General features: G+C 46.2%; 1 protein-coding gene across 1 annotated transcript in view; it reads left to right on the forward strand.

The window, feature by feature from the left end:
- Positions 1-7,628: 7,628 nt before the first annotated feature.
- The window catches only part of NOTCH2 (notch receptor 2), an 80,611-nt gene continuing 63,582 nt past the window's right edge, over positions 7,629-24,657 (forward strand). Inside the window, exons 1-4 of the mRNA XM_062497703.1 lie at positions 7,629-7,656; positions 13,470-13,551; positions 22,659-22,918; positions 23,579-23,914. Coding sequence (XP_062353687.1) covers positions 7,629-7,656; positions 13,470-13,551; positions 22,659-22,918; positions 23,579-23,914 — 706 coding nt within the window. The remainder of the gene's footprint in view (positions 7,657-13,469; positions 13,552-22,658; positions 22,919-23,578; positions 23,915-24,657) is intronic.

Consider the following 24,657-nt stretch of genomic DNA (forward strand, 5'->3'; position numbering starts at 1 on the left):
AACCAGGGATGTAAGGCAGGCATTGAGGTGTAGGCTGAGCTGAGGTCTGAATACCTGAACCACCACCAACATCACTGAAAATTATTGCAAGAAAACACAATTTATTCTGAGCAGGCCAATACAAAGATGTTGGAATCAGCAGTTCCTCCGAAGTGACGTGTGCCGTGGTCCACATTGGCCAGGTACAAACACACAAAAGGCACCTCAGAATGTTCAAATGCATTTTGCCTTCTGTGAGGGGAGCAGGGGGGAGCACTGCAGAGCCCCCAGCATGTCTGCTGGGCAGAATTCTCTGGCTGGAGAGAGGTGAGACATTTGGGATGTGGGGAGATGTTTCTCCTGGGAGCTTTCTGAGAAAAGTGTGTGGATCCTCTGTGGAACCAAAATCACGGGAGGGTAAGACTGAGCGGAGTTGCAGGGAGGGCCTGATCTCCCAGTCTTTGTCAGACAGAGTGCCAGGATTTCCCTAATTGCCGGGGCAGTTTAACAAACTCTGCAGTGGATATGGAGCCTGCCCAGCTCTCCTAATCCCTCAGCTGCCATCACTTCCAGTGCGGGAGCGCACCTAGCCCTGTGCCAGGCACCCTGCCCGCCTCCCCTGGCCACCCTGGGCAGCTGGCACTTGGTTCCCATACCTGGGTGAGACACTCTGTGGGCAAAAAGGGGCAAAGGCATGGTAAGAAATCAGACAGAAACTGTAGGAAACCTTGCCAGAGCCCTCCAGTTCCAGTGCCGGCTGCTGGTCCTCTCTGGGTGGCAGGCTGGGGCTTGGGTGGTGTGTGGTAGGGCTGCATGAAGATGAAGCAATGCTGAAACTCAGTTTTAGCTCCTCTATAAGGATTTGTTGCTTAACAACAGGATCATGAGGATGATAGGGAGCTAACTGAGGAACTCTGGCATGGGGACACAGTGGGGCTCCTGTCCCTGTCCCCCTCCTGCTCTGTTCTGTGCATTCATTCCCTGCTTGCCAGGGCAGCTGAGACAAATTTGGCCCTCACTTTCCTAGCAGCAAAATCCATCCTGATTCAGTCACTCCCAGCCTCTATCATGTAAAGGGCCCCCTGATGGCTGCTCTCACCCCTTTTATCTCCCCAACAGAGCTGCCCTAGGCTGCTCCCTCCATGAGCACCTGAGTCCCCATGGGGGCACACAGAGAGAAGAGCAATCAGCAGGTTCCTCAGAGCTGCAGGAAGGGAGCAACACCTTCCCTCTTCCTGGCTGGATTCTCCCATTGAGCCTCAGGTGCCAGCTGGAGCTGCTTTCTCTCGAGAGCTGTGCTAGGGAGGCTGTGGATCCTGTCCATGCACTGGGTCTCAGAGGCCTGAGCTCAGGCTAAGTGAAGCAAAGTGGAGGATGAGCCACTTCAAGGTCAGGGGTGATAAGTAATGCTCAGTGCTGAGGGGAGCTGGAAACAGCAGCTCCTGGTGAAACACTGGAATTCCTCCTGAATTTGAGTTCAGGAGAACATCCCCAAACCCTTTCTGTTGTAGTCAGTTCCCTGTCTGTCCCTCCTCAAACTCTCAGTTTGCCTTTGTCCTCATTTTAACCAAAGTGCTGGTCAGTGCCACCTGTAATTTGGTAAGTGGGAAGTTTTGGGCACGCTGGGGGTCTGGCCTCCACTTCAGCAGGTGAGGAGCTGCAGGGAGGGCACTGGGCCGGGAGCAATGCCATGGAATGGCCATCATGGCTGTGAGGCACCGCCGCCTGCCCACGGGCAGCTGTTGGAACGGCAATGGGAGGAGGCTCTGACAGCTGTGTAGGACTGAGGGGGACTTCTCAAAGGGTTGCACTGGAATACCTGGAAAAATCATAATGGGGTTGGGGCACTGACTGTCCAGCCCCATGCTTGGGAGGAACTCTGGGATCTGGAGAATTAGAGGGGGGAAAACAGTGAGGTTTATTCATGGCCCCCTCTCTCCCCCAGACCCGGTACAATCCTGCCTTCATGGGCCAGGCTGCTGTGTCAGCACTGCACACAAAGGGCTCACAGTCCTCTGGAGCCTGAGCCAGGGCAGAAGGATTTTTAACGCTTTAAATGATAGCGGAGGGCTGGGAGGGATCTTGAGGCTGAGTCCAGCTGCTGTCCTCCTGAGACCTCTGCCGTGGGAACACAGGTCTCCTCCCGGGCTTCTGCAGAGGAGCAGCTGTGGGGGTGAGCCATGGGGCAGTGAGCTTGTCCATCTGCTCCAGAAGCTCCCCTGCTCACCACAGTGAGCCTCGGTGGCTGGGTTTGGATTTCCCATCCCGATTGCAACACTCCAGCTCCTTGCCCAGCAGCTGCCTGCACCCTACATCTGAGAGAAGATCCCCAGTGTCTTGTCCCGTGGGGACCTTCCACTGCCGCCACCCTGCAGGGGCACAATGCATCCTGCTGCCCTCACCCTCCATTCCCCCACCCTTGCTGCTGTCTGCTCCCATCCCCTCTGCCTCCCATCTTCCCCCATCCCCACAGTCCATCCCATGTGCTGGACCCCACCTCAACTGCTCCCCACCATGCCCATCCCTGCACTTTATCCCCACCGCCCTCCATCATTTCCCATCCCTACGGTTCAGTGCCCCGCTCCCCCATCCCCACTGCCCTGTCCACTCCCTATCCCCAGTGCCCCATCGCCCCCATGCCCACGGTCCAGCCCTGTTCCCCCATTGCACCTCATCACCCCCACTGCCCCCCATTGCCTCCACTGCTCCCTTTGCCCCGTCACCGTGCTACCCTATTGCCTGCATTCCCACCACTGCCCCTATTCATTCCCCCCATCCCCATACTCCAGCCTGTTCCCCCATTGACCCCCTTTGCCCCCATCGCCCCCCACTTCCCCATTTCCCCCATCCCCATGCTCCAGCCCCGCTCCCCCATTTCCTTCATTGCTCCCATTGCCCCCATGATTACCCCCATCGCCTCCACCATCTCCATTACCCTTCTTTCCCCCATTGCCCCCCTTACCTCCATTCCCCCATCACCCCCATTCCACCATTGTCCCTCTTATCCCCATTGCCCCCATTCCCCCACTGCTCCCATTGCCCTCATTCCATCTACTCCCCCCATCGCCCCCATTCCCTCCATTTCCCTATTTCCGCCCCCGCCCCCATTTCCCCTGTTCCCCCATTTCTCCCGTTCCCATTTCCCCCTTGCCCCCTCACCCCCATCGCCCCCCATTTCCCCTCCGCTCCTCTCTCCCTCTCCCTCTCCCGTCCCCGCCCATCAGTCCCCCGGGGCGGGCGCCCCCTGGCGGCCGCGCGGGCGGGGCGGGGCGCGGCGGAGGAAGCGGGGGCGGCGCGCGCGCTCGCGGGGCCGTGTCCCTCCGCGCGGGGCGGGCGCCCAGATCCCTCCGCCGAGCCCGTGGCGGCGGGAGCGGCCGTGGCCATGGCCCGCAGAGCGGGGCCCGCGCTCGCCGCGCTCCTCGCCCTGGTGCTGGCCGTGCTCCGCCGCGCCGAGCCCGCCGCCGGTGAGTGCCGGGTAGAGCGCGGAGCGGGGGAAGGCTGCGGAGTGGGCGGCGCGGGGGGGACCGGCCGCTCTCCGCCGCGCCTCCGCCGGGGAAGGGCACCCGCGGCCGGGTGACATCGTGTGGGGGGCCCGGAGCCGCGGGTGCTTTGTGCGGGAGGGCGCGGGGGCGGGGGCGGACAGCGGGGCCGAGCCCCGTGAGAACGGCGCTCCCAGAGCCGCTGCCGGGCCGGGCTCCCCGTGCGAGGGATGCGCTGGTCCCGGGGAGCCGCGGGGAAGGGGCAGCCGGAGAGCGAGAAAAGGCTGTGCGGTTCGCATACCTGCGCACCGAACCTTTGTTGGGGACATGCCTACACACACACACACAGAATCTCTGCGTCTCCTCCTCCTGCTGCTGCTAATCAGTCCAGGCGCGATAAAGCCATGTGTGCGTGTCTGAGGGAAGCGCCGCTTTTTGTCACTGTTCCCCCTTGCACGCTTGCGTTATTTGAAGCGTTTTTGAAGCTTGCCCGGAGCGCTGGTTCATAGCCATAACTGGTGGGTTCTGGTGGTAATCTCATGGCATTTCCAGCGCCTCCTGCTCCCGCAGTAAAGATTGCGCAGTCTTGAACGGCGTTAAGGCTATCCAGGACCAGCAGTCATTGATTAATTGCCTGCCTTCTCATTCCTTCCTTTGACTCCTGAGAGGCTGCGTTGCGCTTCAGATGACTTGTGAACAGTGGGAGAAGATGGGAGAAGCTGTTGGTGGAAGTTGTTTAGGGATGAGCAATAACACGCTAATATTTTCAGTAGTTTTGTTGTTCGGTATGGTTTTGGAGTGGAAATTTTTTAATCACTTCTTGCTGGCTTAGATGCAGAGTAGTTGGGTCAGTCAGTCGATCTGTTTTGACTTTGAAATGGTAAAATTAAAAATGGTCAGTTTTTGACTTTGAAGTGGTCAATTTGTCTCCTGGGAGAAATGTTGGGGTTTTTTTCCAATAATCCCCTCTGAAAGCCGATTTTGTTTTGCTAATGTGTTGCAAGAAGGTGGCTGGAGTTTTCAAAATCTATTTCACAAATATGTTTTGGCTAGGTTTGTTCAAAAGGAAAGTTAAAGGGTCTTTCAGGGGTAGCTGTCTTAGAAATATGCTTTTGTGGCAGCACAGACTTGTGGTGCATAGTAGCACTGTAATTTCTGGAATCGGCTTACACAGTCCGTGTAAATGGCAGAATACTCATTTTGCGAAGACTAAACGTCTGTCCACTTAGTGAAACTGTACTTTCATACGAACAATTTAGCAGCTTATTGCTGGCCCTTCCCCTCAGGGGCTGAGAGAAGTAGCTCTGCCATCACCTGTTGTCACTTGCCTGGGTGCACACACCTGAGGTGGTTGAGGTCCTCCCTCAAATGCTGCTGAAATTTTCTGCCTTTGTTGGGTGAAATCTTTTCCTGGTGCTGAGCAAAGGCTGAGATGACAAATCCAGGCTGAAAGTGACTCCTGTTGTGAGATGCTGACCTGCATCTGGCCAGTATCACTCCCGGGAGTGGGAGCTGTGCCTTGAGTTAATGGGAAAGGGAAAGATGAAGTCACCGAAAGGGTATTTTCGGGTGCATATTCAACTGGCTTGATGCTCTTGTGCAAGAGAGGGCAGGTACCTGATGTTAGCCCTCTTGGTCAATAAATAGGCTCCTGGATGCACGGAGCACTATGGTTTGGACTGCTCAGCCTTGTCTCATCACGCAAGCCCCATGGTGCAGCAACTCGCTTTTCCAGTTTAGTTTTGCAAAGGGCTGCAGTTGAAGGTGCAGTAAGCTGGGGTGGGGCAGGGACACCTGCGCTTTTGGTGAGGATACTTACCTGATAATTGCTGTGAACCATTCTCTTCTCTCTCGGTGAGGCAGAGGCATTCTGGCTGCCAAGCCCACCCTAATTACCCGCTGTCATTAACTCTGGTGCTCTGTCTAACCGGGCTGCTGCTGCCTGCCAGTCCGTGTTTCTAACAGGTTACAATCCTGTAATCTTAATCCAATTTTTAATCAGTGCTGTGCTGGCGTGGATTGCATCTTGAGGTATTTAGTATTCACCCAGCGACATTTGGAGGACTTCAGATAATGCTGACAGTGCCGGTCGGCTTGATACAGATTTGTTTATGGGAGAGCAAGTTTGACTTGATTTTTTGAAGGTGTTGCCATCTATCAAATTTGTTCTTATCAAATATGCTGATTTAGACATTCAAAAGGGAGTGTTATGAGAATCAGGCTAACTCGCATCACTTCCTGCAGGGCATCACTTAGTCAGATTAGAAATACGTGAAGATCCTCCTGCTCATGTTCTCAGGACTTGAATCCTTGGGAAAGGAGGACTCACGCCTCTGGTGCCATTTGGCATTTCAATCTCCTTCAGTGGATGGCTTGGGTTTTTGTCAACTTCCACAGCTACTCCCCTGCCCCCTTTATTTTTTAATTTGCTGCTGTTGCAGTAAGTGGGTGATTCCCTTCAATAGAACCTGTTTGGGCCCTCCCATTTCCTAAACTGGTGTCTGTGCCATGAGAGGGTATGGGTGGCTGGCCTTCAAACCCAGGACGAGGGATATTGGAAGCCTGGGAGTTTTGAGCTTTCTGTGCTTTCTGACACTGACCCCCAGGGGAACACTGCTTTTGACTTGAGGCCTTGGAAAAGGCTTCCAAAATTAAGAATTTAAGTTAAAAGCACTAGTGTATAGTTTAAATAGAAGTGTATAATATCACATAGTGAAGAATTTGGAGTTTTAGAATATAGTAATATGTATGAGACAAGATAAAAGTTTTGGAATGTTAGTTTTTCTTCCTTCTTTTTCCTTCTTCTATGTTTTAAGTAGTATTTTTTTAGTTAGATAAAAAATGCTTCACTGCAAGTCATGAGTGTTTAGTCGTTAGTTCAAAAGTAAAAATAATTTAGCTATTAGTTTTTAATTAAACAATAAAGCCCTAAAAAACCTTGTAATGGGCAAGATAGTGCTCCATGTTTTCACTTTTAGCTTATTAGCTGAAAGTGCTGTAGCACTCATTGTACTATAAATAAAAATTAATAAACAACTGAGGCCAAACACAAAATCCCATCTCTCATGCTTTCAACCCCACTATAACCTAAAAAAAACAAAACAAAAGTCTGATAGTGGAGTAGGTGGAAAAGCAGTAGCAGGACTCTAGCAACCTGTTTCTCCTGGGAATCTATCTTGCTTAGCATAAAAACCAAGCAGTTACAGTAGCAGCTCCAGGTGGAACATCGCTTCCTTTGAGTTTGTGCTCTTGGCTAATGACTCTGTGGTAGAGCATTGATACAGCGATTATTGTCACCCCTCCTTTGGGACACCTTAGGGAAACATCATCCACGTTTTGGGGAAAAAGAGCTTTCCTAAGCACGAGTTTAAAAGTCATTTTCTGGACTTTATGTCTTCAGTTTCTCTGTGTTCGCTTCGAAGTCGTCTTGCCAACAGAAGTCAAGGGAGAAACAGCAGGGTCATCTGAGATCTGCAGAAATAATCATCCGTTTTGTTTAGAAAATAGTCTGTTCCTAGGGCACATGTCCTTTTTTTAGACTGCCACGGGGATGAAAAAAGAGCTTTGTATCTCAAAATGGCACGGGTGTCTGCTGTTTGTTCCATGCAGCAAGCCTTCCTCCCGTCCCTCTGACATCACCCTGGATGGCTGCAGAAGGGCTGCTCGGCACAAGCAGTGGGATAACATTTCTGCACGGGCAGACATGCTCAACATTCAAATTAATAAAGATTTAGTGCTGCAGAATGAACGGGAGACTTGGGAGAAGATGACAGCATGGCTCCCGCCTGCCAGATTGCCATGGAAACACCAATACCTCTTCAGCTCTTTAATTGCCTTCCCTACATTTTTTTGTGGAAAACTTCCACCTTCCCCCCCCCACACACACACAACTGGGTGTTTTATGCTGCACTGGATACTCTGCAGTTTTCCAAACAAAGCCTAAAATCCAAATAGGGGAAGGCAGAGAACAGTAGCGCTGTGGGGAGATGGAGAGTTATGGTGACTGATAGCCTTTCAAACTATGTTACAATTTCATCCTAAATTCAGTATCTATTTCAGTGTGAGTTTTTTATGGATAGTTTTTCAGCAGCGGCAGTGTCACATGAACTGTGGCTGTATCTGGTATAAATTTCAGCGTTCCTGCAGTTTCCTGGGCCTAAGACTCCAGCGATGAAAGACTTCAGCTCTACCTGTGAATGTACAGAATGGTTCCCAGCTCTGTTCTTAGGAGGGTTAATTAGTAGTTTTTGCTGGTCCTCCGTGTTCGGAAAAGAGATTTGAACCAGATGATGGCAGGGCGTGGGGTTCTGCATGTCCGAGAGCTTCATGTAGTCAGATTTGCTGTTGACATCCTCAAATTAAAAAAAAAAAAAAAAAAAAAAAAAAAAAACACCAAAAAAACCCCAAAAAACAAAAACCCAAAAAAGCCAAACAAAAAACCCCAAACACACAAGAAACATAACCCTGACAAATTTCTAAAGCAGAAATTCTTCATGTTTACAGGTTTGTTCTTCTGAAATCTACTTAAATGTTTTCTTTTCAAAATTTTTTGCACTTGTTAGGGTGAAATTAGTGAAAGAAGCCAGTTTAGATACTAGTTTTCTCTCTCAAAAGTAATAGGGTGTTGGTGGGGTGCCTTCACACTGCTTAGCTTCTCAGTTGATGAGTCTTGCATTATCCAATTGATTTCAGGCTTTTGTGTGTAAAAACAGTGGAGATGTCTTAATCTGATTAAAGCAATTCACTTTACAGACTGTTTCCATGCCCTGTAGACAAGCTTTGCTTTTAACTGTTACCCTCTGTATGTGAAGTGCAAACTGATCAGCCTGTTTAAATTCCCCAAATGTTAATGGTTTCTAAATCTGAGCTGAGTATAAGGCTTTGCTTCTTTTTCACAGTAAGGATTTTTAACAGTTTGCTTCCTTCCCCCTCCATGTGCCTGCCATAGGATGATCTGTTCTTCAGAAAAAAAAAAAAAATGGAAAAGCTATTTTCCTATTTTCAGCTGGCTGGTATTTACTAGTGGCTTCTTCCCTGCTCTGTAATCTCACTGGAGCTGTAATCTCTTGAGGTTAGTGAACAGCGTAATTAGTCCTTTGTGGTTTTCCTCCAAAATTTGGTTATCTTTGGCTATTCTCTCCATATGTCCAGTGCTGCTTACTCCTTACCAGCTCTTTCAGCAGTTGTGTGTGGCACTGCTGTGGAAGCATTTTGTCCCTTTCTGCACACCCAGGACCCTCCAGCAGAACGTACCTCGTGTTTCAGCATTAACTGCTTTTTTCACGCTCTGTTTTTCCTGAAGGGAATCGGCAGCTGTCCTTCTCTCCCTTGGAATTTGAGTCCCTCTCAATTTGTTTTGTGGCTGGTGTTTCTGGCCATGCTGATGGTCGTGCTCTTCAGAGCTGATCCACCTCTGAGAAACAGCCTTGAGCATGGGATTTTCCATGCTGGTCTTTGAGGCCTTAGAATCCTTTTTTCTCCTCTCCCTTCATATGTGAAGGGTGGCACAGTTAACTGACAGGCTGTTTTCAGGCTCAATCGAGACAGAAAATTCACTGGCTGCATAAAGGTTATGGAAACCTATTTTGTCTTTTATTTTCTGTTCAGTCTTAAATGTGTTTTTAGCTTGACTTTTTTTCTGTGTTCAAGTAGGTCGTTTTCTACCCACTCCCATAAGAAAACTTTTGTACCTATGGGCAAGCTTTAACTATGTAGGACAAAGGTCGTGGTTCTGGTACTGAGTTTCTATGAACTGAGTGAAAGACTTATAGACAGAAAGGGGAGAGAGGCATGTGTAGTGTCCTCCCAAGGAGAAATCTGCACCAGCAGCTCAGCTGTGCTCTCTGCCAGGACATCACTGCCCCCTTATCTAAAATAAAACCCCTGGTCAGAGCCTGCACCTTCTGAGATGCAGGATGATCAACCACAAAGCTGCAGGAAATCAGCTTTATAATGTCTCTTTCTCACAGCATTAACTGTTTTGGTATTTTAAACAATATTAATTGGTTTTTGATATCTGTGCTCGACTTTTTCTGAATTTCTGGGCAAGGAGTTTATTGGCATTACTTCCCTTTGGGTGGTTTCAACAAAGCCCTTTCAGACTTGCTCTGGTTATGGCTTGATTTCCCTATAGCAAAGTTCTCTCCAAAGCTGAACTCTGACACAGCTTCTGATCTTCATCCTGCACTATTTCTTTTAAATTTATGGCAGAGAAAATATTTGAATTTATGGTAGGCAGATGAAGTGTGGAAATCAAATCACAACATCCAGATCATCTTGGCATCGTAAAGAACACTGAAGCAGAAACAAAACATTTCTTTCCCGCCTAGATTTTAGCTGTCTCTTTAGCCAAAAAGAAGAATTAAATTTAGGCATAACTGTGCCCCAGTTGTGAGCTTTGGATTTGGATGTCGAAAATTGCAGTGTTCCCTAGAGTGTATCTTGTGCTTGTTTTACAGCAGTGCTTATCTGGTTTTCCCTGTGGCCTTGGGAAATAGTCTTGGTAGTATGTTAAATGTTAGGTTAGTGTTGGCATCTCAATGCAGGCATGTGCAAGGGTTGCTATGGACTCCAGGCTGGGCAGTATCCCTTAAAAGTGTTCATCTTTCCTGCACTCAAGAGCCCCCCTTTCTGGGAAGTCCTTCAACTTTGGATGCGGTGACTGCTGTGAATTGGGTGCTCCTTTCTGGAATGGCCTGCCCTCTCCATGAGAAGCCAGTCTTTTGAAAGCTGAGGGTGTCTCCCTAATATCCCTGGAATATTCCTAAAATTCATGAAGCTAACTCACCTTCTGGCAGTCTGGGTGGTTTTGCTGGGCTATGACAAGCCCAGAAAAGCACCCAACAATTCACGATTTCTGCTTGTGTTAAACACAGGAGAAAACTGTCAAAAGCAGCTGTCAGAGCCTTGACAGTGTGCTGATGCTGTCTATATAAGGCTTCTAGAAAAGTGGCTTTATCTTTCCAAGGCAAGACTGCTTCTCTCGTGCTGTGCGCGCCAGAGTATTTCCAGTTCACACAATCAAAACAAACTTTTTATGCTGGTTGAGGTAGAAGGTAGTTCCTGGCACTTTTGACTCTTGATCACAACGTAGTGGAGTAGCAGAGAAGTAGCTTTTGAAGTGATTCATGTTGAAATGCCTTGATTTTACATGTGTTGTGAAATTTTTATGAAAGCTATAGTGAAATACAGGAAGATAGTGCTTTGTGCACAGAAATGCTAATTTTACTGTGAGAACTGTAGTCTTCTATTTCCCTTGTGATTTATTTTTTTTCTTCTCCAAGAGAAGTCACGTGACTCTTTAATACTTATTTTAATATAGAATACAGCTACATTTACACTCGCTTCAGCTGTAGTTGCGTTTCAGAGTGTTTCTATTCAGTCTAAAGGTGAAAAAGTACAAAGTATTTTTAGTATTTGTTTTCCTGGCTTCTTTCACTTCTGAATTACTAGAGACAAAATACATATTTAAAAATTTGTTGTCCCATTGTCTCTGTGAAAGGACTCTAAAGGCTGGTAGTAGTTTAATGACCTGCTAAACAGCAGTTCAAGGTGGGAATAATTTGTCAAAAACCCGAGGAAAATTAATCATTACTTTGCTAAGGCCTCTCTGTATTTGGGCTAGCAAACCAAATTGGAATCCCTGGTTGGGATCCTGAGAGCCGTCAGCCTCTGGTTCCCCTCCGTGCCTCTGTGCTGGAAGGTGTTTTTGGCCAAGTGCTGGTTAAGCTTTTACTATGTGGGTTACAAAATCAACTGGCTGCTCAGTCCTCGCTGGGGACGCGGCTACTCGGCGAGATTACAAAATTGTGTTTGAAAGCACGAGCACAAAAGAAATAATCCTCTGAGCATTTGCTTCACTGGCTCCATCGCTGTGAAAGGAATGGCAATTCAAGGTGGTGGGATGAGAATACCAAGGCTGGTTGCTCTCCTGGCACCCTGAAACGCGGCACAGCTTGCTTTAACCCTCCTCCGTCTCCCAGGCTGGTGGGAATCCTTGGAATCCCAATACTTTCCCTTGGACATGGAGCAGCTCCTCTTGGACACGGTGTAACTGAGCCTTGCTAGCTAGAGCTAATCGTTGCTGTGAAAACAAGCTGCTGCAGTGTTAGACAGCAGCAGATGAAGTTTGGAGTCAGAGCTGTGTGGACGTTGTGGTTAAATGGGATAGAAATTGTCAGACAGGTGCAAGTCAGCCTGAATGTTTCTGCCCGCTCTGGGGGGGAATGCCATGCAAAATCTGTGTTAATATTTCTGTAGCTTGGTAACCCTGACCTCCGGGGTTATCTCAAAGGGGCTCAGAGTGGAATTTTGTTCATTTCCTGAGAGCTCTGCAGAAGCAGTACCATACAAGTGCCCCTTTTTCAGAAATCAAGTTAACAGCAGCAAGCGTACTTGTATTGTGGGAAACGCTGATAATTTTCCCAGGGAACTGGGTTTAATTTAACTGTTTTCTCCATAGGGATTGCAAGTGTGAAATGTTCCTATAGTGCCTCGTAGTGCTGTGACCTGTTTATGTGCTCCAGGGTTATTAAGAAATAACACTTAAAGCCCTGGACAGCAGAATGAAGAGTCTGTTCCAAGCTGTCCAGTTGCTGGACTGAATTTGGTTGGGTTGCAGGGAGAGCTTAGTGGGACTGCTGTGTTAACTCTTCTGAGTTCCATTCCTCAGTCACCAGCATATCGACCTCTGTGGTGGTTTGGACCAGTTTTCCCTGATGCCCCTTGCTGAGTTTGTATCGAAAATTTATTACCACTTGAGGAAAGGAAAACCATCCTTAAAAAAAAAAAAAGTGGGGGAAGTCAGCCCTTCAACAGCTGGCTGACAACTGGCTGACAAGCGAGCAGTTTAGGTGGTTGGGCATTATTGATGCCTTTAATTAAGGTTAAATGCTTTCCCAAATGCAATAAGGTTGTGGAGAGGGGGGTCCATAAAGGCATGGAAGCGTGGGAGTTTGGGGCCAGGAGACAGAACTGGAGGCTGGGAAGAGCTTGTGACTTCTTGTCGTGTGGATAAGTTCAGGACAGGACCCAAATAATCTGGTCCTGAGAGCGTTATCTGGCAGTTTGGTGCTATTCAAATGACAGGCTGTGGTCTAGGTGGAATGGTTCAGTTTTTGTGGTTCCAGAGTGCCCTCTGCTCCTGCAGAGTCCCCATAGTTCTCACCCTTCTGGTTACTTTGGGAACAGCCACTGACTGTGCTGCTTCAGGTCCCTGTGAGGGGAAGAGCACTTTCCAGACGTGGAGATGCCACCAGGACAGACCTCACTAGAGCTTCTGGTAGACTTGGATAAAAAGTGAGCTGTGTCATGCTTAATGCCTTTTTAAAAAACACAGTAGCAAAAATGTCAAGTTTGCATTACAGAGCATCTCCTTAGAAATACCAAATTCTTTGCTGAAAGTTGATAACAGCTCTGGTGTTTTCCACTTACTTGCAAACATGATACTGTCTGAAAGAAGAGGACCACAACAGTACATGTTGCAGCAAATTTTGGATTGCTGGTGACATCCAGCAGGTCAGCTCATGAGGGACAGATACCCCTGTTTCCGTGCCAGGTACCCCTAGAGATGGTAAAAAAGAAATAAAGGATTTGAGACAAAATACTCTGGAAGAAGGCTCAGGAGCAGCTGCTTTGTATTTCAGAGAATTTCAGCCCAGAATTTTGATCAGAAAGTAGTAACTGAGGACACTTAACCCTAAGTACGCAGGTGCTGACACGAATCTCTTTGGAGCTTGCTGAAATTACTGCATGCTTTGCTTTGAAAACCTAACTTTAAAGGAAATGTGGAAAGATTTGGTTGCCTGATGAACAAATCTGTATTTGATTCCTCTCTGAGTCTGGCTCTCTTGATGATGCCAGAGATGAAATTAAACTATCTGATAGTGTCTTTGTTTTTGTTCCAGTCCTATAAAATTTTCATTCCCCTGATTACGCTAATGAAGCTTTGACCTGACATGTATTGTGGCTAGGGGTTTGATGGTTGTTTTCTTTTGTTTTCTTTTCTATCAGCTCTGCAGTGTATGGATGACTCCAAGCCATGTGTTAATGAGGGAAAATGCATTCCATATCAAAATGGTACAGGATATTGCAAGTAAGTTGGTTTCATTTCTAATCAATATAATTACCCATTTTCTTTCCTTCAGGACCTTAGCCAGAAAGGAAGCATAAATTTTAAAGATTTTCTTGCTGGGTTCTTTCAGCATAACAGTTTTAGCATAGCTGGTGTTTCTTTATAATGCATTAGTCCTTGTGTGCTAGCTTTTTGTAATGTGAGGAATCTGGGATTCTTGTTCAGTATTTGGGTTTGGATCTTGTCAGTTGGATTTCTTTGCACTAGGTTGGAAACTGAGGCCAAACCCACCACAGAGGTAAAGTCTGTGCCTTGTTTCCAGACCCACGAGCTAAGTTGAAACTTGCTCTCCATCTTATAACTCACCTTACTCTATAGATCTCCAGCCTCAATTTAAATGTTTTTTGAGGTTTCTCAGAACTGTTCTGTACTCTGAAGCGTGCCAATTCCCTTCTCCTGCTTGAGAGAAAATAAGTTGAGTTGCTTAAACTCACAACCCACCCAACCAAACATCCACATTTGTTTGCATTGTGTAAATTGATTTTGGTAAATATTGTCACCCATCTTTGCTTTGTTGCTGCATGGGAAGCTCAGCAGGAGCTTTGGCAGGGAAGGGTGTGTGTTATCTGGAGACTATCATATATATTTAAATGCAGTTCACCTTTTAAACTGCAGTACTTGGATTTTGTTTTTTATTAAATTAAGTAGTATTTTGCCAAAGGATGAATCCTCTTTGTTTGGCTGGGTTAATTTATTATGTCTACAGTAACCAGATTATTTTCTAAAGGTTGTTTACTTCATCAGTTGAAGTTGTGTCATCTTCTAGCATGCTAAGACATTATCTTAGTGCCAGCATTTTTTAAATATTAGTGAATTTTCTCCTGTTGATTTAGCTTGTCTAGCACAGAGTTTTGCACTTCCATCTTCCCTAACCACAACGTTTAGTTCTCTATTAATGTGGTGCATAGAGCTCGATGTACTTAAATTGCACCTGTGGCACACAAAGGGGAAATCATAATCTAATTTGAGGTTCTCCTCAGGTTCAAATCAATACCTGATGTGCAGAAAGGCCAAAGAAAAGCAAATATGTAACTTGTTATTCCCTGTAAGTTTCTTTTAAAATTTCTAGCTCTTGCTGCTTCCTATTTTTTTCCTTTCCATGCTTTTATATTGATGTCAGCTTAAAGGAGCTGCCCTGTTGAAAAGAGAGCAAGAACTTTTCTTGCTTTTCACTTGTGTTTTAAGACTGAAACAAGAAATGGGTGTCTTTTGTAGGTCTTTCTGATGTGTATTTGATCACGTTAGTCTGGACCCAAAGTATGTAGGTCACAGTAAAGGTAATAAACAAGACTGGTATTGATGTTGGTGCTGCTTTTACCTTCCTCAGGACATTTTCTCCAGCTTGCATGTTCCTCTTAACCATGTCTTAACAGTTTTTTTTTACAGTCTGAGTTGGTTCATCTGATTAACTTGTGAACTGTTTGTAGTGCACTCCAGATCCTCACCGGTTTCCCTCACTACAATGGCAGCTTTGACCCCTGTTACATTTTTTTAGCACACATTTATAATAATAATGTTGCCTTCCTCCTTGTTGTGCCAAGTGAACTTGCAGGTTTTAAACCAACCCCTCCTTCAAGAAGCAGCTCAGTTCCTTTGCAGGTGCTGTATTGATTGGAAGGGCTAACAAAGAGCTGTATACGGATATTAGTAAGTGTCTGGCTGAAGACAATTTTATTTTTTTTTTTTAAAGGAAGAAACAAAGTAGCAAAGCCTACCTCAATTGTGGAGTATCTACCTTTAGCAAGCTGATTCTTAGCATCCTGTTTTGGTTTTAACTTTTTTTTTTCTTTCCTGCACTTTGAGGAACTTTGAATAGGGGAACTTTTTCTCCAGTTTAGTAACCTAAATGACCTTCTGAATTTTTTATGGTTATGAGAAAAGAAATGTTTTGCTCAGGAAAGTGAATTTATTACTAAAGCAAGTGGCTTGGTTTCTGAGTCTGCAGGATCTCTCAATGATTAGCACCATCTCCACCCCTTCCACTTTCTTAAACTTATCTGCAGTACTTCCTCTGCTGGGCAATAAGTTATTATAACAGGCTCCCTTCCTCTTTCCGTGTCTCCTCATGGCTTTGTTGTTTGTTGTGGTGTGTGGTGGGGCCATCCTGTCAGTCTTGCTGTCTCCTAGGTGAGCTGCTGAGGGAGAACCTGCATCAGCAATAACCAAACGTGATAAGATATGAGTAAGCACTGGTAACAGAACACCTAGTCTAGGTACTTGGCCAAGCAGTGGATGGCAGCATGTCGCTGAAGCAGCTTCCCTTGTGTGAAAATCCTGTAGCATCTGCTCCATTAAAAGAGAAAGCTGGATTTCTGCTAAGAAACCTTTCTGATGGTGTATCTGGCATCTGTTCTGGGAACAGTGGTTGTGACCCTTGTAAGGAAGCTGGGCTTGGAGCTTTATCAGATTGCTCCTGCGAGCGCCCTTTAAGCAGCTCTATTCCCCTGGTGACGCTGCTGGCCCATGGCTGTCATTCTGTGGCACTGCTCGATAAAGTTACTGACCTCCTCTGACCTTGATTTTATATTTAGAAAATTACGCATTCTTATGTTTGCATCTTCCAAAGCCAGATTTCTTTTGTGTGTGAGAGAGCTTTAGAGCTGTTTTCTGCACTCATTCAGCAGCTTTCATGATGAGGGTGCAGGCCTTATTCCACAGAGTATGTCTGCATATATCTGCAGCAGCAGTGAAGGGGACCTGTCCTTCCAAGCTTTCTTGGTCCTGCTTTGACAAAAGGCAGGTTCAGTTTGGAGTTTGGCTTTGCTTTGCACTATGATGGGTGTTTTGTTGTTGTGATGGGTGTTTTGTTGTTGTGATGGGTAGGGGTTTTTTTCCCCCTCAAAGCATCTCCAGGCAGACTTTTACACACTGAGGTGGCAAACACGGAGGAGCCTTCTTGTACCAAAGAGAAGCAGGGTGAGAGTTCCTCGTTGCTTAATGCTGATTGTGACCGTCACAGCAAAGCCATTTCTCGTCTCCCTGCAGCTGGCTGGCTGGGCAGCAATAGCAGGAAGAGTTCCTGGGACAGTGCTGTGAACTTGGAGCATTTCTGCAGTTGCAGCAGGCTGGGAGGGAAGGTGTGGGCACAGGGAGCTGTTCCAAGGACAAGGAGAGCAGAGATTTTGGCATGGCTGTTTTCTGAGCACAGGGATCTGCCCCGCTACAGATGAGTGCAGGGTTGGGCAGTGCATCTGCCTGGAATGGGACAGGGCCCTACAGCAGAGAGTCTCTGAACTGATTTCCCTGTGTTCCATCAGCTGTGGCCTCTCCCAGCTTCCCACCCCAGTGGCAGGGGGCAGAAGCAGAAGTGGGAAGGGAGTTGACACAGGGGTGCTGCAAGGTTTAGGGAGGAAACTGAGCATTGCTACTTCTTGTGCTTGGCAGGCTTTGGCAGCTGAATTTTTGACCTTAGGACTGTTGCAATTTGTGTATCCAGAAGGGATAGCTATACCTCTATACCTAGTGAAACCCAAGTACTGCTTTAACACCAAGGTCTTCTCTTACTCCTGATAGTGTTAAAAAACCTCAGAGCTGTGCTTAGTCAAATGGAGTGCCAAAAGGACAGTGTCCTTCAGCACATTCTTTCATGCTCCAAGCTGCCAGGGTTTGTACAGCTTTGAGTGCCTCTGTCTCTTCAGTGAGCAGTGCTTCTCTCACCCTGTGCTGAAGTTTGTGCACCTTTTACATAGCACTGTACGATTTCTGCATCTTATGTGTAGACTGGCAACCGGAGGACCTCCAAAAATGCTGAACTCAAAGCAGCAATGGCATGGTAGTAAGGGGCTTCTATCCTAATTCTAGCTGCCAGTAACTTCAACTCAAAAAACCTTCAACTAGGTTTTTGCCCTACCTCTCCTTCAAGGTGGATCTTAATAAATGAATTTTAACTTGGATTTAAGAGGACTTCTGGGGCCAAAGGCAAGATCCAAGGCTGCAGAACTGCTTCTGAGGCCGCAGCTGATATCTGCTTAGAATGTGTCTCGAAAGACTAATCACTCCTAGGGTGGTGAATGGGGAATACCCACAGGAGACCTTGTAGCAGGATGAGGTCTGAGAGTTTTCCAGAAGAAGCTAAATGCAGAAGTTGAGAAGTTGTCCCTTTCTGAGAATGGTCTGCCCTTTTCTGTTTCCTTCCATCTCCTTTCAGAAGTTGAAGGAGACCCTTGAGACCAGGGCAGAGGAAAAAGGGGAGAATACAAGCACTGCTACTAGTTTCGATTCTGGGAACAGAGCAGTGCCTTACAGTCAGAATTTTTTCTTTTATTACGAGTTACCTGCTTGCACCAAAAGCTCTTCAGAGCTCTGATGGGTGGAAAAAAAAAAAAAGCTGAGCTAAACCTTGTGTGCTGCGTGGAGCACTGTGGAGTGGGTCTGTGCAGAGGCACTTTCTGTGAGTTGGGAACAATAGCTGTGTGCTGCTTAAAAGGCAGGGCGGGGAGGCCATCCCATCCCAAGTATGACGCATAAATGGGTGCCTTGAGACATGGGAAGGAGCGTTTGGAAAGCTAACCAGAGAATCCTGTTCTCCCTCCTGAGAGGAGGTGTAGGTGTGGGAGTCAGAACCTGGGAGCCAGAGGGAAGTCTGGCTAAAATCTCTAACAAAATAGCTGGGACCCTTCTCATGTTAGTCATCAGAGGGAAATTTTTTTCCCCTCTTTTTGATGAGGCATCTTTCAGTCAAAGTGGAGGGAGCGTTGGGTTGGAGGGGGGAGAAGCAGGACGACGAGGAAATTCTTCCCTTGGCTTTTTAAATTAAAACCATCTGCTTTCTTCTCTGCATCTCCAGATGATATCATGGGCCCAAGGAAAAAACTCCCATGAAAATCAAACATCTGGAAGTCTGGTTACAGTTGTCTATAAGGTGCATTTGAAGAGACTCTTATGAGCGTGCCCAGGCAAATATAGCACAGCAGATGAGGAAGTTTTTCCAACAGACCAGACATATTTTCCAGAAGTCTACTGAAAGCAAGAGAGAACTTAGTTTTGGAAGGTAACTTTGATGTAGTTTTGTGGCAGAAGAGCCAAAAGTACAGCTTTTGTGAGTCTTCTGCTTTGATTTGCAGCATTAGGTTGTTAGAGTAAATGCAGCTCTCTGGATTTGTGGATACTTCAAATTTGGATAAATACCTTCTTTTTGTTTCTACGTCTCTTATTTAGCTCCATGAGAGCCTGAGCTAAGGCAAATGCAGGCTGGAGCTGAAAAGGAGGAGGGGAAAAAAAAAAAAGGCTGAGCTCTAAAGTATTTGTGCTGGAAAGTAGCCCAGAGAGAGTAAAGGAGAAGCTTTAATTAGAAGCAGCTGCATAGCTGATGCAGCCCACAGGACATTTTCCCATTTCAAACCCTCTAGCTTTCAGAGATCATGATTTGAATTAAGTTGTATGTGAAATTTGTTCTTAAAAGATTAAATTCCTGTTGAAGTAGGTTAAGAGACCTCATGTGCTTCCAGAAAGTGCCAGAACAAACTTCATCTTCCTGTTTCTTTTTCTCAGTGTTAGATGGAAAACTGAGGAGAAACAGTGGCTTTTATTTGGAAAAGATTTGGTTTCCTGTTCTGAGCATGTCATTTGGAGCTGACACAAGCTGCTACAATTTTAAGCTGCTCTGTAGACAAGTGGGTTTTTTTTCGTCTCCTAAAGAGAACTTGAAAGAGTAGGTTGGGATGAGAACAGAGCAGGGGTGGTGGGAAGCTGAAGCTGCTGTTGAGTTTAATCATATCCTTCAAAGAAGTCTGGACTTAGACTGCATGTTTTCAGTGTTTGCTTCAGTTGTTAGAGAAACAATGTGGTGCCCAACGTGAATCAGGAGCAAATATTTGTAGTTTTGTCTACACCAGCATTTTGAACTAAATTACTGGTGTTTGTGCCTAGAAACATTGACACGGTTGAAAATCTGGACTGTAGGTTTTTGTCCTTTAACATTCAAAAAGGATTGCACTGAATTGCTGGAGGGCAAAATTGTCTAACTCTGTGACCAAGCATTTCTCCAGGAGGAGAACAAAATGGTGGGTACAAGGGCCATGGGTACCTGACCCAGCATCATTCCACAGGCAGGCATGTTCCTTGTTCCAAATAAAAAGAGCTAAAGTTAAAAGAGGTTTTTCTGTTCCCTGTCAGGAGTTCTCCCTCATGTTTTTCTGATTAGCCTCAGATGATACCAGAACAAGCCTGGTCTTGGAGTGCTCTTCAACTTTGTACCAGAACATTTGTGTACAAAATGCTGGGCTGTTTGTGGGTGCTGGTTGTCTCAGAGCACATCTCAGCTTTCCTTTTAATTCATACCAGCAATACTCTTAATCAGTGTTTAGGCTCCCTTTTCCCTCTTGTTTGGGCGCAGCAGTTAAATGCACCTTCCAGTGTCCCTGAGCATTAGGGGCTGGAGAAGATATATTTTGGGTGTTTATTTACTTGTGGACAAAACATGGAATGTTCCTCTAGACTTTCTGCTTTGCTTCACAGCCTTTTAGTGGAAAAGCACTTCAGCTCATGCTGACCCACAGCCTTGGGCTGTCACATCAAGGATGGCGCAGGAGGCAGAGGATATTCTGCTTTGCTATTGTCTCAGGATTTGCTTTCTGTAACTTTATTAATCCTGCCTTGCCCTGCAAAATCCCTCCCTTTCATGTCTGTTCTTGGGTATGAAATTGAAAGTATTAAGTATGGTGAAAGGAGCCTGATTTGGGTGTGGGCAATGGTAAATTACAATTATGCACATATGACTTTCCTGCTTTAGACAGATGGCTAAAGCTAGTTAATAAATTCTAACATGAGAAAAAACAGTTGTGGTCATCTAGTAATGACCCCTTGCATAACTTGGATAATAACCTCTCTGAATAGCTTTGTTTGAACTAGCGTGCGTGCTCTCCCTGAAACAGCCAATCCTGGTGTTCTTTTAAACAAGCATGAGTGATGGAGAAATTCCACTACAACCTTAAATGCCTTGTTCCAGTTGTTTCTCTCTGTTGCTGAGAGACTGTGTCTGAAAATAAAGATACTCTCCTATTTCTAATTTGAAGTCACCTAGCTTAAAGTTTTAAATGCTCAGTTCTGTTATCCTGGTTCTTCTAGGCTGGGGATTATTGTTAAATCTGTGTTTCACAGTGGACACGTGGAGCTTTTGATGAACTGTCTTGTTCCCTTTTCTCTTTGCTAAATGACTGGGCCACCTGAGCTTTTCACTGTGGCCAGAGTTTTCTAGTCATCATTATTGTTTGCTTCTTTGAATTCATTTGGGCTCTTCCCTCTTAAAGAGCAAACACCAGAACTGATGTAGTGGCTGTACCAAGCATTTATCAGGTGTAGCATAATCTCATTTATTCCTCTTGATATTTGCCATTTGTAGGTGTAAAGTAATCCTGGCCTAACTGCCATGCTAGGAATTCACATTTATCTGGCTGTTAGGTATCCCCAGAGCAAGTATGTTGTTCCCAGCTCACTTTCCTGTTTTGGGGTAATGCTTTGTGTTTTGTTTCTAGACGTATGACTTTGCAGTGCTAAAGTGCATTTTGGGTACTGACTACCTTGATAAGCATGTTGCTACTCCCTGTCTAGAACTTGTCTTCTCTTCTGCCTACATACTTGACCAGCATTGATATTTTCCAGTGTTAATATTCAATAGATGTGTTGAATAGCATGGGAACAAAGGCGGATTCCTGTAGGATTGTGTTTAAAACATAACTTCATGTCCATTCTTTGGTTTTTCAACTGATACTTTGAGCGTGTCTGGTTAGTTATGGCGTTTTGTTGTGATGGCTTTTTTTTCTTTTTTTGATGGTGGTGGTTGTTGTGTAGTTTTGCTTTTCCCTCCCTCTAGTCTACCATACACTTTTAAGTGTATGAGGAAAAAATAATATTGTTTACTTCGACATTGCTGCTTGAGGACTAGAGACTTTTTGTGTATTTCTTGCAGTTGGACTCTCCTCCCTTCAGATATGAGCAATTCATTGATTTAATAATTGCCCCTTTCCTAATCAAAGCATATCTAATTTTTATTTTTTTAACAGTGAAATAGGTATTCTCTTGGGCTGTCTCTTGGGTTACTCACCGGTTATAGCAGGCAGCTGTGCACTACAGAAAGAGCTGCAAGGTGACAGTCCTGTGTGATAGGTGTTATTTTTATCCAGTATGTACCCTTGCAGCTTTTTGCTACCTGAGAGAAGCAAATAGAACTGGGGTGGGGGGCACAGAGGTGGGCTTTGCAGGCTTTGCTTGCCTGGATCCTCTGTCTCTGGAAGTTAAATGGTAAATCTGCAGTACAAAGGCCAGTTAAAAGATGGATTACAGCTGACAACCATAGTCAGGCTGTATTGACATAAGTTTAGGTTAGAGAGAAGTAACTGCAATTATTCTGCAGTTGGAGATCTTTGTATAAAACACTGCCCAGGCTGCAGATAGTGTGTGTGTACTCGTTTTTCTGTGGGAGACAGAGGAACAATGACCTTGTCGTTAGGGTGCTCGCCAGGGGCGTGGGAGACCTGAGTGCAGTGCTTGTGTTGCTATTTGAGTGCAGGCTTCAGCCAGTCCCAGATGCACTTATCAGCATGAGGATAGCAGGGTATTCCTGTCTCACGGGAGCCCTTGTGCAGAAAGATCTGCTGCAGATCTCCCCAGACAATGTACAGTGTTTATAAATGTTCCTGAAAGACGGATAATACTTGGTGTTAATGCCTTATTAAACTGCTTGGTTTTCTTCTAAAAAAAGGGTGCTTGTTGAATGGGGATAGGTGCAAGGAGCTGTTACTCAGCAGTTCTTTAAGGCTTAGGCTTTTTCTGACGTTTTGAAGAGAAGTGCAGAAACTAGGTTCTGCATTTGATACAGCTCTGATTGAGTGTGGTATTTATTTTGCAACGAGCGATTTCACCATCTGCACTTAAGTTTTCAGTGGTCTCATTTGGGACAGTCCCACAGGAAGTCTCTGTTTCACGTTTGACGTCCTTTAGGTTTGTGAGCGTCACCACCACTTACGGCAAACTTAAGGACTTTTGTGGTCAGGGGGCTTCATTCCTGGGATCTTCCCAGAACAGCAGGGCTTCAGGTGGGACCACTTCGATTCACTTCTTGTCTCTTGCAGGTGTCGAGAAGGATTTCTTGGAGACTACTGTCAGTACAGAAACCCCTGTGAAAGCAATACCTGCAAGAACGGGGGAACCTGTGAAGCTGCATCCCTGATAGGAAAACCAACCTGCAAGTGTGCTCCAGGATTCACGGGGGAGGAGTGCCAGTACTCAGAATCTCACCTCTGCTACGTGTCCCAGCCCTGCTTGAACGGAGGCACTTGTCACCCCCATGGCCAGGACACCTACGAGTGTGTCTGTCTTCCAGGTTTCACAGGTGGGCTTCTGCATTTGTGCCTCCAGACCCCCTCCTCTGGGAACAGCTTCACCCTGGAATGTTCTGGCGCAGTTGTAATATGCTCTCAAATTTTCTAGCTCCAGCACAGGAAATGAGAGGAAGTCTAAATGACTTCATGACCAAAAAAAGCAAAGGGGAATAGGGAATCAGACTCCCTACCCTTTACACGTAAGCAGAAAAATATTTGGATCTTGAGGGGTTGTCCACATGGGAAAACTGAATGCAGAAACTACTCTGGAGTGGCTGTTACACTTTAAATTCAGAGTCTAGTTTCTTTGGAAAAAAAAAAGAAGCAAATTTGGGCAGCAGAATCTTTCTATGGGAAAACAATATTTTGATGCCTAAGGGGAAGCATGGAAATTTATTCCTTTCACTCTTGAAGGCGAGGTAGAAGAAGAGTGACCATCAATGTGTGTAGTATGACTTCAGATCATTTTTATAAATCAGAACATTCTATAGCGTGCTGCAACCCAGTGAATGACTTCATAGTGTGACCACAAGTTTATTTCCATTTCAGATATAATATGGTAAAACATCAGTTTTCCTGTAGCAATGCAAGGATTTAGTTCAGTAAAAATGTTGACGCAGAGATTTTTCCACAGAAATAACTTTTTGTTAATCTGTCTGGATTTCCTAAAGGAAAGGAATGCCAGTGGATTGATGCCTGCACATCTCAACCTTGTGCCAACGGGAGTACATGCACCGTGTCTGGAAATAAGTTCTCCTGCTCCTGCCTGGCTGGCTATACCGGCCAGAAGTGTGAGATAGACGTGAATGAATGTGCCACGCCAGGCCTGTGCCAGCACGGCGGCACCTGTGTCAACCTGCCGGGCTCCTACCGGTGCCAGTGCAAGCCAGGGTACACCGGGCACCGCTGCGAGAGCATCTACGTGCCCTGCTCCCCATCCCCCTGCATGAACGGGGGCACCTGCCACCAAACCAGCGACTTCACCTTTGAATGCAACTGCCTGCCAGGTAATGCCCCAAGAGCTGGGCTTGGAAGGCTTGGCACTGCCCTCCTGGCTCTGTTCTCCCAAAGGACTTCTCTCGGGGTTTCTGTGGGGTATCTGTGCAGTGCCAGCTGGAAGGGAGCAATCTCAGCCAGCTGGGGAGCTCTGTAGGATGTTCATTTCTGAGTGGAAGGGTGGAATCTCGGCAAGCTGGGGAGCTCTGTAGGATGTTCATTTCTGAGTGGAAGGGAGCAATCTCAGCCAGCTGGGGAGCTCTGTAGGATGTTCATTTCTGAGTGGAAGGGAGCAATCTCAGCCAGCTGGGGAGCTCTGTAGGATGTTCATTTCTGAGTGGAAGGGTGGAATCTCAGCAAGCTGGGGAGCTCTGTAGGATGTTCATTTCTGAGTGGAAGGGTGGAATCTCAGCAAGCTGGGGAGCTCTGTAGGATGTTCATTTCTGAGTGGAAGGGTGGAATCTCGGCAAGCTGGGGAGCTCTGTAGGATGTTCATTTCTGAGTGGAAGGGTGGAATCTCAGCAAGCTGGGGAGCTCTGTAGGATGTTCATTTCTGAGTGCTGGGAGTTTGCGATATGGAAAGGGAAGACTGTTAGAAAGGACAAATTTCTTTGAAGCCCAGTTAGCGTCAGGATTCAAGTAGGCAAAAACTGCGAAGTAGGTTCAAGGAGATTAGAGTGGTATCTTATAATGCCCATCTGGGATGTGAAATTCTATGAATGTAAGCATCTACAAATACATAGTTTGTATCAGT

The sequence above is a fragment of the Cinclus cinclus genome, chromosome 8 (genome assembly GCF_963662255.1).
Source record: "Cinclus cinclus chromosome 8, bCinCin1.1, whole genome shotgun sequence".
Classification (NCBI taxonomy): Eukaryota; Metazoa; Chordata; class Aves; order Passeriformes; family Cinclidae; genus Cinclus; species Cinclus cinclus.